The 18,778-nt window shown below is 34.9% G+C and overlaps 1 protein-coding gene across 1 annotated transcript in view; it reads right to left on the reverse strand.

Annotated features, from left to right (window-relative positions):
• Positions 1–1,260: 1,260 nt before the first annotated feature.
• Sec22 (vesicle-trafficking protein SEC22) overlaps positions 1,261–18,778 on the reverse strand; it is a 35,608-nt gene continuing 18,090 nt past the window's right edge. The window contains exons 4-5 of the mRNA XM_081764071.1: positions 15,548–15,694; positions 1,261–12,243 (exon numbers count right to left, since the gene is read on the reverse strand). Of these exons, the coding sequence (XP_081620197.1) occupies positions 12,095–12,243; positions 15,548–15,694 (296 nt within the window). The 3' untranslated portion in view covers positions 1,261–12,094. The remainder of the gene's footprint in view (positions 12,244–15,547; positions 15,695–18,778) is intronic.

The raw sequence follows: 18,778 nt of genomic DNA on the forward strand, positions 1-18,778 counted from the left end.
GGCAGCAAGTACTGAAGCTTTCAGAAGAGTAATGAGTAACAAGTTTCTGCCTTTTTTCATCTATTTTTCTAATATTTTCCTTAGGAAACTGTCCAATGCAAAACATAAATTACACGAAAAAGTCACTTTACTGCCCAAAAAGTAAGTTTTAGTGACAAATTTGAAAAAAAAGTAACTTTTAGTGACCAACTTGAAAAAAAGTAAATTTTAGTTTAAAAAGTGACTCGCTATGAGCCCTGCTGTGTGCAAGCTCCTGGCAGATTTGATGAAGATTCTACTTGATTTTCTGCTTCAGCTTGACTTTGTCTACGGTGGGTGGATGACCAATACGAGGCTTGTCTTCAAGGGTCTTGTCTCCGAAAGAAAAGTGGATGAAGCACTTCTGAGCAGTCCGTTCACTCTGTGACGTCCAAATGCGTAGCATATTCTTCTAGAGGCTTCTGCAGCTCTGTTTCCTAATTTTTACTCATAAAGCAAAACAGGCATTAAAATCTCCCTTTCCAACGATATGTTCTTTCGAAGACTGTGCTTCTTACAAAACCGATAGCGAAACGTGCGATGCACTGAACAAGGTTTGAAAGGAGTTGAGTTGATTTTGAGTTTAACGTCCCGTTCAGCAGCGAGGCTATATGAGATGTGGACCTACTGATTAACGTGGAATCCGAACCACATGAGCTCCTCCGGGAATCGAACCCGGGTCTCCCACGCCAAAGGCGCGTACGCTAACCGCTTAGCCGTAGGGGAAGGTTTGAAAGGAATGTAAACATATGATGTTAACAGAATGAATTTGACCACACTAACGAGACAAAAGTAACTTTTCTCGAAAATCCCACAAACTTTACCTGATAACTACAGCATACCATGATTCAATTTAAGAAGTTGAAGTAGCAGTGACCCATACTTGTTATTAAAAAAAAAAAAAACCTGCATAGGCTTTCGTTGAAATCACGTTAATTTTTTCCTTTACGTGACTACGTGAGAGAGAGAATTGAAAGCATTATATATATATATATATACAATGTATTTTTAAAAAAATGAATGTTTTCCGTTGTTACAAGATTTTATTAATGTTTTTTTTTTCATAAAATAATAAGCCTTACATTATAAATGATAACTTAATATAACGAACGCAAAGTTTTTTTTTTTAAACCTTGATAACAAAACACCATAAAATTGTGTTCCTCACATTGAAAACGTATATATTTTTATATTTACAAAAATATCAATGGAAGAACAAACATTATATACCACATACCCAACATTCTTCACTAGCGTAGCTTATATTTACCTTCTTACATAAATAATGTATACACAATACGGATCACGCTGTTTTTTTTTTTTTTTTCAAGCGAAATAATTAAAACTTCTTATTTATATATATAAAAAAGAACTCGGTACTAAAAGCTTAAGATATTAATTTACAATTAGAAGATTCTTCTTTCATTTATATCACAATCTTCGTTCATATACATCATGTAAAAAGCAATTACATAATTATTATAGGCCATGGAAGTCTGAAGTTTACATTTTATAAATGTACAGTCATGTTTAAAAAAAAATTAACCACCATCTTTTTAACTATCGATACTTCTCTACTGATATCCACGTAAGGGTAGCACATTTTTAACATCGAGCTGCACGGCAGCAAACACTACTCATTGATACTTTTATGACAATCATACGAATTTACTTTCCCATAAAACTTTTTTTAGAGGATGAGTCGGGGGGGAGGAGGGGGGTACGGAAGAGATATTAGGTCCAGAAAGAAAATGAAATGAAATCTTTGAGTTTAACGTCCCACGGTTATGCCAGTGAGGCTAAAGGAGACGGTGATGATGAGTAATGAATGAAATGGTGGAATGAAGAAAGTGGGAGGAAACCGGAGAATCCCGAGGAAACCCATGCACACGGTAGGTCCAGAAAGATCTTGATGCATCTGTTACGGACAGGACATCGCAGATCACTGACCACGTGCTCGCCGTTAGGCTCGACGTAGTTCAGCCAGTCGCTAATAGATGGCGCTAGAGCAGGCTTAGGCTCACAAATGGGCCGTTACGCCGTTTTTTTGTTTGTTTGTTTTGGGGGGAAATATACCTCTGTTTATTTAGTTTTCTTTTTTCGGCATTCTCCCCTTACTATTTTACTAGCGTCTTCAGAAGCATATGAACAGTAGCCTAGTTGTTTGTATTAAACATACATAAATATACATACATATATAAATGCTGAGAGTTCATTAGCATGTACCCTTGAAGATGTTAGTGAAATAACTTGGTGAAAAAATCTTCAGGAAAAAAAAAAAACAATTATTATTTTTAAAAAACGCAGTTGTACTAAAAAAAATAAGTATACATGTTTCCTCCAATCAGGATTCTTATTTAAACATTCTTATTGTGTTTTGAAAACACTTAAATAATAATAATAATAATTGTTCATTATATGGATTTCATTGTCACGTTTTCACATATCTAAGTTCATGGCTTAACTGGATCTGTCTACTCGTTGGTCTATTGCGTACATATTTCCTAAGAGAAGCCAAAGTCCTCTATGTTACTAATATAAGACCAAGCTAACTCTATAAGAGAAATTAGATGCCTGGAGAGGAAAGGGCTTAGAATTAGTAGAACTAAGGCAAAATGTTGACATTGTCCTTTTAGAAAAAATGTAATAGAGAATTCAAAAATACAACTTGAAGAAAAAAGGTAGTAAGGACAAAGAGTATTTGCGATCAATTCTGCAGGAAAACGCAGGAATAAAAAAAAATGTAAACAGCAAAATTAGCAAGCGGTTAGACGAAATGGAGAGAAGCGGCAGGATTGGTGTATGACCGTAGAGTACCATACGCCTTAAAGAAAAAGTTTACAAAACAGTAGTGAGACCTGCCTCATGCGGCGCGGAACGTCGGACGACGGAGAGGAACAGAATTTGCATGTTGCAAAGATGAAGATGATGCTGCGATGGAAATGTGGAGTAACGCGAAAAGACAAAATTAAAGAATGAAGTGATTCGGAGAGTAGTGAAGGTGAGACCAGTAGTAGAAAAATTACAACAAAATATATTGAGACGGAAGAAGAACTTTGAAGTACATAGCTCACCGAATAAATGCTATAGAAGTTAAGTGGGAAACGAGCCCGAGACCAGCAAAGAAGAAGTGGGAAGAGTGTGTTAAGAATGGTATGGTGCAGTGTGGTGTCACACTGAATATGACACAAGATAGAAACAGCTGGACAACGATCCGAAAAGCCAACCTGAAATAACTGGGAAAAAGGCTTAGAAAAAGATTGATAGATATAGATAAATATGAATATTTAATAGTATCATTAACTTAGGTTGGTACAAGACTATAATAAGGATTCCTGTGAGGATTGTATAATCCCCGAAATAAAAAAAAAAAAAAAAACTGTTTAATTGAGAACAAAACAGAACATTAAGCTAAGCAACCTCTGCACAGACCAGGCATCTTTACTGCGAATATTAATATGTGGAAACTCCTATTATAATGTGAAGTACAGCATCCCCTAAAATTAAGTGATCGATTTTTAGTCTCCTGTGAAACAGGAAGGGTGATTCGTCTTTGCTTTCTACCATTGGGATCTGTTTATAGTCATTATATTAATATGCTAATTGGATCGCTAAACCAATTTGCACTGAAAAATATCACTTCTTTGAAAACCGCAAACTTATCACTTTACTAATATGTAGAATATTGTACTATGCCTTTATTTTCCGCGTATAATGTGTGTGTCCAACATTTCTTTTTTAAGAAATATTTACATGCCTATGTAAAATAAGAAAATGTATTTTACCCACAAAAAATTGGTTTAAACACTTAAGTTTTTTTTAAAAAAAAAGTAGCCAACCCTGGCTGCAATTTTAATGTACACCCATATCCAAAATTATTGTCGTATGTCTCTAAATGTCTTGTTGTAGGAATATAATTTGATAACGAATTCGCCCGGTATTTCTTATAATGTTAGTACGTGTATAATCGGCAAAGACATATATGTGGGTAATTTCATGTCAAAAAGAGCAGTAAATAAGAACAATAAAACGAAAATAAAATTTTCTTGTCCATTTAGCAACATTTTGTTTTACTCATTCTAATTTTCGTATTTATAATTCTTTTCCTATGAAATTTACCACAAATATACATTTCCCGATTATACACATAGTATCAGTATTAAAAGTACCCTGCAAAGTCATTATCAAATTATATTCTTACAACAATACAGTTATAGATATGCGACAATCATTTTGGAGATGAGTGTACCTCTGGATAAGAGTAGAGAGCTTCAAGAAAAATAAGTGATCAGTTCTTTTGAACATGACCGTACATTAAACAAAATATGTACATATGTCTGCAACACTAAATGAGACAATACAACCAAAGTTATGGTTCTAATAAAAATATATATATACTTTTACAATTAATTATTGAAAAACAGTTTTCAGTTACCCTTTATATATATTGCATAACACACACATACCTGCTGATCTTTACTTTCTGCGTGAAGAAGGTACTATCAAAAAATTTTATATATAAAGCAACCCTGCTTTGATAAGAGATACTTGGCAATCTTGTTTAACACTCTTGATCTGACAGTGTACCTAAAACTCTATAAACAGGGATATTCCGAGCTTTAAGTGTATTCAACAAGGTTATCAAACACATTTTCTTATAGCAGGATTAATATGAATTTTCTCACACATCATTGTTCCGTCCTCGTAAGTTTATGGACAAGTAAACAGAGGGGAAACTGTGAGAAGGTTTGGAAATATTTTTCATTTAAGAATACTCAGAAAATAGCTGTATTTACTCAACATAAATTTACGACTACGAAGATGTATGCACAGGGAAATAGCACAAAGATCAAAATAGAGGAATTGCAAAAACAAGTCAAGGTTTCGACACAAACTCAACGTACGAAAATTGACGTATGTTAATGATTAGTTATTTAAACTTACCATTTATTACGTCCTATTATAATAATTTTCTTACACAGTTTCACCAGCTTCGTCTGTCATCTTCAGTAGGTTGAAGTGTTTAACGACAAACCCATTTCGTATCCCAGTATCATCTTGTATTAGTAAGAAACAAGCAAAAAAAAACTCGCACCAAAAAATAAAGTTTTTTTCTACATATAAAAAGCGCTTCTGGAATAATTTAATTCCATCTTCAGCTTACTTAAAGTTCAAAGAAGGTTTTAAAAACCTGAAGGAGAATATGGAAAGGCAAAAAATGGTTAAAAGGATCAAGAAATGTAAAACACAAATCTCCTTACCAAAACAAAAAGGAATATTTGCACTAAAATAACTGAACGCACTCGTACATCGAAATCTCGGAGCCTGCAACAGTTGTCTGGTGTGGCAACGCATTTTAGAGATTATTACTACGACATCGCAGATTGATATTTAATTAAGAAAGGAAAAACAGCAACGGAAAGGAAAATCAAAAGAACCATATTACATCTATAAAGAAAAACCTATACTCAATTTAGATAAAGGAAAAATAAATATGATTTGAAGCAATCTTTTTACTACATACTTTCGCCATCTGGAAAGCAAGAAAAGAAAACAATGAACAACAGTGAATAATGATAGTGAGTGCCTATTTGCATGTGTTTAATTTTTGACAGAAGATTTGTGTTTTACATTTCTTAATTTTAACCATTTTTTGCCTTTCCACATTCTTCTTCATGTTTTTAAATCCTCTTTGAATTTTAAATAAGCTGAGATTGGAGAATGTTCTTCCGAAAGCGCTTCTTATATGTAGAAGAAACTCTATTTTTTTTTTCGGTGAGTATTAGCTTTATATATATATAAAACTAAATATCATCACCGCTCGGAATATTGTGATTATCATCTTGTATTTTTTGTGATCAAACTTGAAGAGTGATGGAGTTACATATCTAGCAAAGAGGAATCTTTTCCTTCAAATAGTTTGCCGGTGACGTATTCCAACTTACCAACCAAAGCACGCGAAACTGTTTAGAAAAATTAACAGGACGCAATTATTTACTACTAAGTTTAAATAATTTCCAGGCAAGATGTTGAAGAACAGCTAAATGCGTTTGGTATGGTCGCCAGAAAAAATGTATCTTCTCTACAACATTGTTGTTTTTGGACAAGTCAATTTTAGTTCGTTGTCAACGTAAGCCACTTGAAAAGCTGTCTTATAAATGACAGCCACCTTGCTCTTCTCTGTACTGTTTAAGATTCATTTTTTTAAAAATGTGGAATTTTCGCTGATTAAACAGAGTATTGTGAAGACACCGATCTAGCCTGTACGCTTTTTTGATGTCCAGCACAGACAAAGAATACACAACATACAATCATCATCTTATAAGCAATATGGAAATCCAGTTTGGTCGTCCGCATGGCGAAAGAACCAATCAATTTGATTAAGTAGTAAGGAGTTAGCACTGTCATCGCTTTTCCACGTGACGTTATGGATTGTTTATTAATCGGCAGGTTTCCGTCAGCTTCGGTTGTTAGTAGTGGCTTCAGTGCGGAAAGATCAGACAGAAAATTAACCCTGCTCTATATCTGCTATTCATTTGTTTCTGCTACTGTACCCACTAGTAGCTTAAATGAAGCACTATTTCATTTCAGTTTCTTGAACCACTGTACCTAGTTTGGACATTTATTTTCCTGCTTATGTGCACACTGTCTCTCCTTTAACCACAAGCCAATCAACCGTTAGCGATTCAAAATTTCCACACAGCTGACGTCAGATCGGAAGACAGTTCGAGTCATGAAAGAAGAGACACTACTGCATCTATCATGGGAAAGATTTCAATTTGTCGCAGAGTTTATTGCTGTCCAGTGCCGCCGCACTGCAGATGGCATAAATTGTCACCAAATTCAGTATGGAGCTTATTCGGTCGCAGGGCAGACGACGAACAAGACAGTTTTCTGTGTTGCCATGTTTTCAAGGCATTTCTGCTGCTTGTGTGTTTGTATGCAGGTCGTGGACTTTCATTTTCTTTTATAGACTGCGGAAATTAAACAATAATAATAATAATAAAAATATTCTTAACTTCGCAACTTCGAATAAAAGATAAAAGAAAACCATGTTAGGTCAGAATGAGCTTCGAAAATTAAGACTTTTTATTTATATATTTAAAAGAAGTTTCAGTTCCTTTGTAAAGTTTCACAAACAAAGAAACGTCGAAAAACATTGACGAATATCAGGGTGTCTACTGAATTTTATTTTCAAAATTCCAGTATATTCAGTACCTAGGTATAACTATCAATAAAATTCCTGTACCTAATACAATGACTTTTTAAAAGTTCTTTAGGAATAATCACACTCTTGATGATTTCAGGTTTGTAATTGTTTTACCATCAAAAGAATAATCTATTTTTAATTAATTTAGTTAACCTTGATTTTTTGAAATACAATGATTTTTTTAAACATTTTTAAAGGGCCTCCCAACTCCCCTCACAGCCCTCCACTCCACCCATTGCTTTAAATGTCTAATTACAAAATGTATACAACTCTTGCTTTGGAAAAGTTTACAATGTCAATAGATAAAAAATTGTTTCTAAGACTATTAAAATAATTACAAAAAGTATTGTTGACAAATTACCAGTTTGATGATTTTTCCAGTATGTGAATGAAAATTCCAGTATCAAAATCATTACAGTATAATTTAAGTATTTCCAGTATGAGTAGACACCCTGAATATGCTGTCCCGGTGGGAGGGTGTTTATTTACAATTCTTGTGTGCTATTTCGTAGTTATGAGGAAGGGTACTCAACTTTGAGCTTCTGAAACAGTGCACAAGGAATAATCTTTATGATAAGAAAATATGTAGTTTAATCAGAATAGGATGATACTTGATTTCATAGGCAATAACTATATACACTTAAGGAGGGGGAGAGGCGGCTGATGAGTTCTCAGCCTCAACCCCTTTCGCAAATTTAAACCTGAAACAATTCATTGCACTTGAAACATTGTTCTTTTGTAAATGTAAGTGTCAGTTTGGATGATCGTAGCACTAACGTTTTTTTTTTTTTTTTCTTTCTTTACAGATCACTAATTCAACCAATGTGTAATTCACCAAGGTGTCATGAAGTTGTTCCTCCTGCAACAAAAGTCGCCTTCTAAAGGGGCAAACAATACTATCAGAGTATTACTGCAGTCTTCGGCTAAGTTAAAGGGTGCTATAAAAGAAAAGTGCAGGGGAAAATTGAGAAGAGGTGTGTTGTTTCTGCACGACAACGTTCCCGTTTACAAGGCTTGAAAGAACAATGGATTTTCTGGGAAGGATCTACGGTTTTAGTACATTGATCACCCACCCACCTTACTCGTCAAATCTTCCACTTTCTGATTATCTCTTCCCTAGACTAAAAAGAGTTCTGAAAGGGCAGAAATTTAGCAGTGGTAACGAGGTTATAGCAGCTCCAGAACTTTTTTTTTTAATTTTATTTTTATTTATTTATTTTTTAATACGGTTAGAAAAACTGGAGCAATGATGTGACAAGCGTGTTGACCTTCGGGGAAAATAGGTTGAATAGCCTGAAACTTTTGTGCCTGTAGCTAAAGTTCTTCTGGGTCAGGCTGAGAACTTATCAATCCCCCTTCGTAACATATTACCATCTGTAAACACATACATCTTTAGGCTTCCAGTGTGGATCTTGTAGTGAGTATAAGCAACTTAACCAATTGGACTTCTTTTCTAGTCGGTGACAACGAAAGTATCACTTGCGTTATTTCATATTTTGTCCAGATACTTAATGTCTTTGTTTTATTCTGAAAGAAGGAATCAAACTTAGACATGGAACAATTGGAATAACATTATTGATATCTTCACCGTCGTCATTAACAACAATATCTTGAAGATTTTTCTTTTTTAACAGTGTGAAAACCGGCATTGAAACTCGAAACTTAAGTTATTACCTGTGTAATCAATCCCCATCTAATTATTTAAGGATATGAATTGACGCAGCTTATAACAATTTGTAAACGATTCTTTTATTTACTGAGTGCAAAATTACGTTAAGTCTTCATAAAAATCTTTTTCATAAGTTTTGCACACCAATAAGACTTTCAAAAGAAGAGGATTCTAATGCAAGGAAATTACACAATCATATTAACAAGTTTTTTTTACCTCATTATTGCTTACAGTGCCAGTGACGTAACTAACGGGGGCAAACGGAGCTTGTGTCCCTGGCGCCGGATTGGAAGGGGGGCGCAGAATTAGGCAAATATTTATTTTCTATAAGGCAAGGAAAGGAGTTTTAGCAAACTAAAGATAATAAAAAAAATACCTCAGAAACTTAAACAAGACAGCAACGACTCAGCAACCTTAGGATCATATCCATAGAGCGTAATTTAGTTTTAAAGCTATCTTTTGAGGACACTGTAAAAACCTTTGCAGCCAAAAGAGCCCGCAAAGTCAAATTTTAGTTCCACCTTTTTGTGTTATCACTTAATTTACATTGACTTCAAAGATTTGCAAAATGTACTTATTATAACAGCTTGACTGTTTGTCATAATTAAACATTCTACTCTAAAGCAACAGACTGTTGATTCATTCTACACATACGCACATCCCGATATAATTCCAAAAACTTTGTGATTTGCAGGTATTATGATAAGACCAATAAGAGTATGTCAAGCATAGTACTCTCAGATTATTTGATAACCAAATACTAATTAGTTTGATGCTTTATCTTGTACTAAAAATTAAATGATGTACTGCAATTTTGAAACCGAAATTTATTACTTGAAGAAAAATGAAATAGGAGAATTACTGTGTGATGCTAGGATCAGGTGTAGTCGGGGAGCGTTTTGGTTTGGTTGGTTGGTCGTGTGGCGCTAAGGCGAGTTCTGGCTCGTCGACAACTAGCCTAGCTGCATAGCTGTACAATAGTACACAATACTGCAAGAAAAAATTCAAGAACTGAGGTGAGTTGCACATTAAGTTGCCCGGATGTGCTCATGATGGTATCAAGGAACATCGAAACAATACAGTTAACATTACATTGCATTTGGAGACAATACATAAAAGAATACGTTTATAAAAATAATTTCCATTTACTCTATCTGCAATAAACCCCCATTCCTGAATTATGTCTTTACAATACCAATGACTGATATTTTTTTCTACATGAATATGTAACAAAAGAACAATCCATGTATCTTCCGAGTTTATTTACAATTTGAGAACAGTTCTCGGTATCCACAGGGAACTAGATTCTCCTTTAAAAAAAAAAAATCAATTCGTTCCACAGTTATGGACAAAATAATAATAATAATAATAATAATAATAATAATAATAATAATAATAATAATAATAATAATAATAATAATAATAATAATAATAATAATAATAATAATAATAAACGTGAGAGATACATGTTTATGTTGGCGACTGTACGGTACTAATTCTGTGCACCCCTCATTTTAGTTTCTGCTCTTTTTATTGTGCAGTTAAAGAAATCTGGCGTCGGACAGATAAAGCTGTAAACATAACAAAACGGAGTGTTGTTCGCCAATCACTGAAGTGTTCTTTCACGTCGTTTCTAGGCAAAGTACTTAGGTCACTGAACGCACTGTTGCCAATAGTTGAATGCTGAATCTTCTAAATATTCCAAGTATTATCATTTTTGTTATTTGTACCTCATGTGTTACAAACTATAGGGTGATTTTTTTTTAAAACCCATGAATTTCATTTGGGTCTAGAATTTCTAACTGAAGTCTGATTTTCATGCTGTTTGTAATAAATGATCACGGAAGAATTTATGGGACTATGTTTAGTATTTAAATTCATCTCGGGTAATATCGGCCACCTCTTTAAGAAAAGCAGCAAATATTCGCCAGTGTACCTTACTATTGGAATGAGGTTTTTCGAAGCGGAGTTGCAAAATAGAAATTAAGAGTTGCTGGTGTTAGTGGTAACACTCATAAATCACATGTTGAATAGCTATAGTCGGTTTCTTGCGACAAACGACGGAAAGATTTCTTGGGTGACCTAAGGAGTCGATAACTGACATCTTCCACAACACCCGTCTGCAGGGTCCGATGCTTTCTTGTCTCACTCAGAAGCGGCCCTATTTCTTCCAATGTATTTATTAGAGACAATATGGTGTTCCTGTCTGAGACAGAACGTGAGGCAAATTTGTTTCTAAATGCCCTTTGCGTAGCAACAACGAATTCCGTTCTTCAAAAACTTTCAATGATACACACGCGTTGCTTCAAAGAGGACACCATTCTCACTGTGTCCTCATCGCTATCACATAATAGCACACAATTGTACAGAACAACAATTCTCAATACAACGACAAATTTCCTGTTTCTTGTTGACCTTGACGAGGTTGCCATCTAACGGGGAAAACTCAAAACTCGACACCGCACTGCACCTCATTCCAATTGTACGGTACCACTGGTGAATATTTGCTGTTTTTCTTGAGGTCTGCCCAATATTACCCGGGATAAATTTAAACCAGTAAACATAGACCCATAAATCTTCCATCCTTCCTTCATTATTTTGCCACAAACAGCACTAAATTCGGACTTCAGTTAAAAATTCATGGGTTTTTAAAAAAATCACCCTGTATTATGGCATGTTATTACGACTATAGAATTATGAGTTGTCAAACGTTCTAAGTTTGTCGCCCGAATTTCTGCTTCTATTGTTGCAAAACCTTTGACAACAGCGCCTCCAACATACGTGTTTTGTCTAACTCCCAGAAGTCTACTTTGCTTAACCATATAATACATAATACTACATAGGTGGAACGTATATGTGTTTTGAAACAAAAAGGGACATACACAAATACAAAACAGAGAAAAATTAACTTAATCTGTCAACAGTATGATATGTATGTTACTCTCTATTCAGTTGAGTTTACAGGGAACAGAATATATAATACGCATAACTTGGTTCAGTATACAATATCGTTAGGAAGAAATATTCCACACAGGTTTTGCATGACGATATCCTACTAATTAAATTGGAAATTTATGGAGCTGCCGTTGAGCAGTGTGTAGGATAAAATATGGAGAAAGAAAAAAAGAAGAATCCAATAGAGTTAACAACAGACCACCATAGGACAATATATTATCAGTCAGTCTTCTGAAAACAGTTCATAAAATCCAGAAGTATAACACAAACACCATTACTACAACAAAACCGGCGGCGGCTTTTACATACATAGACTTCATATTTAAATAGGTGGCATCCTTTTTGTATTTCTGTGACAACATTGAGAGATTTTGGGCTTTCGTATCCAATTCTGAAAAAAAAATGAATACATAAATATATATATTTTTTAAATTTAAAGATCTTAGGACATGTAAAACAACAAATTACCGTATTTACCCGCATATAGTACAGACCAAATTTTAGTTTTTTTTAAAAAAAAAGTTCATAAATACTATACTCATATCGTGATGATAGTTTGAGGCTTTATACTTTTTAAAAAAAGTTTACTACATGACACACAGGGTATTTGTGTCACTCTTCTATAACTGTGCCGTGCCGCTGCATGACTTATCAAGATTACACATATATATGAGGAAGTATCAAATACTAAGGTTGCAAGGCCATATTTCTGGAGTTTCATCTGTTATAGAGGAATAAGAAGTGTGTGGCAATTTTAATACATAGAATTGGCAACTACTTGTAGGTAAACACAAATGGAGACTCGTTTGGAAAACTTGTCTCGCGAAGAAGTCCGCTCGGTTATTCGATTTCTGTGGGCGAAACATGTAACCGCGGCTGAAATTTACCGGCAGCTAGTACCGGTTTACCGAGAGACAGTAATATCTCGTCAACATGTCGCAGAATGCTCTCGGAAGTTTACGACTGTTAAGAGAAAACGTCACCGACGAAGAGAGCAGTGGCGCACCCAACACAGCGTAAACACATTTAAGCACAGCTCACGTAAAGGAGCTGATTCAGGACGACAGGACTAGGAGGATCACGTTACGACATCTGATGGTAGAATTGGGAATGTCATTCGGAAGCGTTCGTCACACATTGTGCCCGATATTCTGCAGTACCAGAAAGTTTGTTCCCGATGGTTTCCATGCAATCCGAATAACCAATACCAGGAGAACCGCATGGGGACAAGTCGGCAACTTTTGGAATCACCCTCCTTACAGCCCGGACCTCGCTCCAAGCGACTTTCACCTGTTCCTGCACTTGAAGGAGCTTCTCTTCACACGACTTCGTGACAAGTGGCTGAATACGCAAGGACCGGATTTTTACCAGGAGAGAATCTCATCCCACGATGAGACAAGTGTTTCAACCGTTATGAAAACTATGTTGAAAAATAACCTAATGTATGTACTCTCTGTTGGCTGTATTGGTTGTATGAAATAATATATAAACGTTTCCCTGCAGGCTTTGTAACCTTGTTTTCCGATCACTCCTCGTAGGAAATAGGTATGATAATACATGATGCAATAGTTTGATTTGGTTGACACCTAAAATTTGATATTGTATTTTCACTACGCTTTCCAGTGGTATACGAATCGACCTATGGAATACGCAGTGATGATGGAATAAAGACTAAGATTTTGATCTTTAGATAAACTGGTAAATTTACAGATCTTGAATATTTACCGATTGAAGCTGTAACGGTGCACATTCATAAGAAAACGTGACTTAACTTTGTACACTCATGTCCAAAATTATTGTCGCATGTCTATAAATATGTTGTTGTAGGAATATAATTTGATAACGCATTCCCCCATTATTTCTACATAATGTTATTATGTGTAAAATCGGCAAATACATGTATGTGGCAAATTTCATGTCAAAAGAGCAGTAAATAAGAACAATAAAACGAAAATAAAACTTTCTTGTCCATTTAGCAACATTTTGTTTTACTCACTCTAATTTTCGTATTTATAATAATTTTCTTATGAAATTTACCACAAATATACATTTCTCGATTATACACATAGTATCAGTATTAAAAATACCCTGCAAAATCATTTTCAAATTATATTCTTACAAGAAGACGTTATAGATATGCGATAGTCATTTTGGACATGAGTGTACCTTCGTTTACTTCTTTTAATTGACCAATTTTAGTTAATTCGTTAAAGTTTTCGTTGTTCATGCAAGTTATGTATAATGAGAAACTTCCGCGTCCCTTACGCAAATAAAGGGAAAGGATAAAATTAAACTACATTTGCACATGGCAGGTGGAAATTATTTTATTTTTCTTACTAAAACTAACTTTAGTTTCGAAAGAAGTTAAAAAATTAAATGAAGTGAAATCTTTCAGTTTTACGTCCCACGGTTATGCCGGCTAGGCTAAGAGAGACCGTGATGATGAGAAATGAATGAAATGGTGGAATGAAGAAAGTGAGGAGAAAAACGGGAGAACCCCGAGAAAACTCACGGACACGGCGTCTGTCCACCATAAAGTCCACTTGGCGTGAGCGGGAATCGAATCTGGGACTCCACAAACCAGAGTTGAACGCTCTACCACTGAGTCACCGTGCCCCCTGGTTGTGGACTGACCTGTAGGTCTAATCTTTGCACCTGTAGGGCGATTTATATTAGATAAAATTGGTTGTTTCCTCCATATATCATATAAAAATATATATTCAACCATCAGGGATGTTCTGTAATGTAGGGAGTATGCTGTTGTAGTACAGTTCATTGTGATCTGAGTGCCTGAGAACGGACTTTATGCTATAATAATAATAATAAACACTTGAGAACGCTCGAAGAGCATTGCCAGAACGAATGTATACTAAATTTATTTAATTAAATTAACTAATGACGTAATAATTATTGAATCAATATTGGTATTGATCAACACCGATATTCTCTCTGTATGACTTACAGTTCCCGAGATATGGCTCCTTAAATCAACCGAAACCGGAACTTTTCTTGGCCAATATCTCGTGAATGGTAAGAGTGACGTAAAAAATTCTATCACTTCTTTGAGATAGTTTTTGATGCTCTTATTCAATGAAGGGTTTAAAATAAAAAAAAAAAAAAAAAAAAAAAAATCGCAAATAACAGACACACACACACAGATATAGAGAATTCAGTAAAAACATTTTAAGTTCGTTGAAAATGGAACCAAAAGTGATTCTCATACATGTTGCTGTGCCATTGACTCACAACATACGTATAACATTTAATACAAAAATTACCAAGAGCTGAAAAAAAAAATCGAAAGGATACGGAAACAAAAAGTTATATCTATTGTTTCTAAAAGAATTTTGACACAATTGGAATATAAATGAAAAGCATCTTCTAACAAACCTACAAAAATCAGCAATTTTGAACGCCTGTCATATTGTCAGAAAGTTCTTTGAACAACAAGAATTCTTCCAATAATCTCCACTTGCCCGAGACGATTGTCAGATCGTTAAGTTAAAACCGGTTTAAAACCGATATAGTACTAATAATTATTATCATTTCGTTCGTGTTTACACTTGTAAGCTTCTTGTCAAATTACTATCAACATGTCCCTGAGTCTTATTATTTTAATCTAGTATGTCTGGACCAGATATGTATGGAGGAGCGGGGGAGGGGAATTAAGCAAAACATAAATAACTAAAATTTACCTGACAATACAGCACCCCGCTGAAGAACATCGTCTATATTTTGCACCATTATCCTTTGTACATCTTGGAGTTCTGTGTTTAACGCCGATAAATTTCTCCTTGTCCTGGAATCAGTGAACACTTTCTTTGCTTTATGAATGTAAGTATCTGTGATTAAAAAAAGATATTATATATTAGTCTTTCAAACATTGAAGAAGACCACATTTTGATTTAATGTTTTTAGCACATTTTTGATCCAAGTGGCTCCCCGCACATTAACACAAAATTAGTAAAATACTACAGATATGTTTTTCACGATTACACCAATCTTAACACCAAAATTGCTTTTTAAAAAAAATGTAGAAAACATCATTGTTAGATTAACAAGTGATCGCATTGCTTTCTCCTGTTCGTCGAAGACGATACGAACAATGACTAAAATATGATCTCTCGTACGTTCCTTACTTACGCGAAATTTACTCAAAATACCGGTGGTTAAAGTGTAAATAGAGTTCTATATTTTAGTATTTAATTTCTCGTATAAACATTATCTCAGATTAATCTCCGTAAACTTAAAATACCAATGAGATTTATGTATATACAGAAAGAAGTAACTAGCAGAAGCTATCTGAATGTTTAAATTTACAAAAATAAACAATATACCCAGAAAAGTAACTCACTGTTATAACATTGCCTAATCAGTGTTCAGTTGGACTTTGTGCCACATTAGCACCCAGTTTTTCTACCGACGCTTGTCCCTTTATGTAGTCTGCCAAACATATTGCAAGCACATTGTTCTCTGGTGTTCGCACTGGATCTCTGATATGTTTAACATAAAGCGAAATTCCTACTTTAACTCACTAGACAAACTGATGTAATGAAGTATTTAAATATTTACTTCTTCAAGAAGAGGTACGAATTCTTGGGATTTGTGCTTTTATTTATGAGAGTTTTTCCAGCTCGAAAAGTGAGCGGGAAGATTTACGGGTTAAGGAAACGAAAGGTCTAACGAACATTTTATGCTACACTAGAAACGCCCATTAGTGGCTGGATCGATATTATTGGCAACTTTATTTCCAAGCAATTGTTCCCGTAAAAAAGTTTGGAACCCAGACATTTAAATAAGGTTGTGTTTCACATATTGTGTAAGAACACACTCTAATTCTGAAATCAAAACAAAAACATCTGTGGTTTTCCCTGCAGTTGAGTTACAGCAAGTAACACCACTCCTGCCACAAGTTTGTACAGAATGGCGCCGAGCCGACTGACACATTTCAAACTTGAATATTGCGCAGATGTAATAATTTACATTGGTTGACAGGATGGGAACCAAAAGAGGAAAGAACGCCAGGTTATATGATCAGTAGCAACGGAGTATTGGAACACAGAACATGGTATTACCACGTTCTGCACGTTCTAAAGAAGTTCGTACTGTTCTTGGAGGTCCACGTTTCACATCCAACACACTACCAGTCTCTTCAAACTTCTTCACCCAAACCAATATGGAATTTAGAGACGGAACCTTACCATGTCAACTAACATCAAAGTTTCGTTTAAATAAAACGTTGCACTTCTAGCACAGACTTAGTTTCGAACGAATTGAGATTACACGATGTTTTGTGCTCCATTGCGACATACCATATAACATGACGTTCTTTCCTCTTCCTGTTCCCAGCCTGCCAATTAATATAAGTTATTGCACCTGCGCAATATTCAAGTTTGAAATGTATCAGTCGACTCGGCGCCACCCTGTATAAAGAATGAAGAAACATCTCAGTATATTATCCAATGAAACGAGATATGTTTTAGATCTGAGCATTTTGCTTGCTTATTCTTAGAAACTACAATTATATTACGGCCTGTTGCAATGTTTAGGTGTTTATATGCCAAAACAAGACTTTTATTGTAAAAAGAGCTTATATACGAGAGTTGTTACAAAAGTTGCTTACCTAAGAAATAACTAGACATCAAAAACTTCATTGAACCTTAACAAATTTGGTGTAAATATTCTCTCATATATAATTTTGTAGCTAAAGAAGACCCCAGAGTTAGCGACTTTTGACTTAATTTTGAAACTGAAGACAAGAGCAGTTATAAAATATCTTCGCAAGAAGGGTTTCACGACGCAGGATATCCACGCCAACACAGTTACTATATTAGACGATAGTCCCCCTTCTCAGGCCACAGCAACGAAATTAGCAGTTGAATTTAAGAAGGGGAGAAACAGCACTGAAGATAACCATCAAACCTGGAAGACCCGTTGAAGCATGAACACAGGAAAACATTTACGAAGTCCATGACAGTATCATTAGGCAGACTGCTGAGATTGTCGCTTGTCAACTGTAAGCGCTGATGGGATTATTACCCACAATGCGGAAATGACAACAAGCGAGATGGGTACCCAAACTTTTAACCCTTAACCAAAAGATGGACACACGCAACATTTCAAGGAACAATTCTCCCGACAAGTTCAGATGCCTTTCTAACTCGATTCATAACAGCAGATGAGATGTAGGTCCACCATTGGCACCCCATCAAAGAAGGCCAATCAGTACTCTCTGCAGGAGAGGTCGGGCTATTTTTTTTTTTTTTTTTTTTTTTTTTTTTTTTTTAATTTAACGAGGGATGGTGGATTATTATCCAAAGGGACAAACAGTAACTGAGGATTATTATGCACTATTTTGAATTATTAGGGGACTATGTTTAAAAGTAACACTATACTTGAACTTCCAGCTATTTCTTTCGTAGTTAACTCTTGTAACAACCCTCGTATATTCAGAAAGATGGGCAGATCAAAATAAAATTAAAAAAAGAAAAATGAATTACACAACACAATCACAAAACATGCATTACCATTAACTGACTAGTCATTTTATCAGGGTATCTGTTAAAATCCCAAAATTAATTTTCGTGACTTTTTCATCACCTTTTCTTTACCAAACCATAAAATTTCGTAACATTCCGAAGAGGGAATTTGGGTGCGAATTAGGTCGAAATTTTATGCATGTGATAGAATTGTGCTTTGCTTGCGATTTGGTAGCGTCTAAAGCCCACCATAGACATTTTTGGTGGTGGATTTTGACTTTTTATAGAACAAAATTTTTCAGTCTGTACTTATATTTGTACATATTTTTAAAAAAATTCGTGACCTAAAAGCTAAAGTCCGTGATTTTTTCTTGACTTTCCTTACCGTTTTCTGATTTCGTAACTTTTTCATGATTTTCGTGACCGATAGACACTTTGTTTATGTTT

Source organism: Thermobia domestica, chromosome 7 (assembly GCF_964235325.1).
Source record: "Thermobia domestica chromosome 7, izTheDome1.hap1.1, whole genome shotgun sequence".
Lineage (NCBI taxonomy): Eukaryota > Metazoa > Arthropoda > Insecta > Zygentoma > Lepismatidae > Thermobia > Thermobia domestica.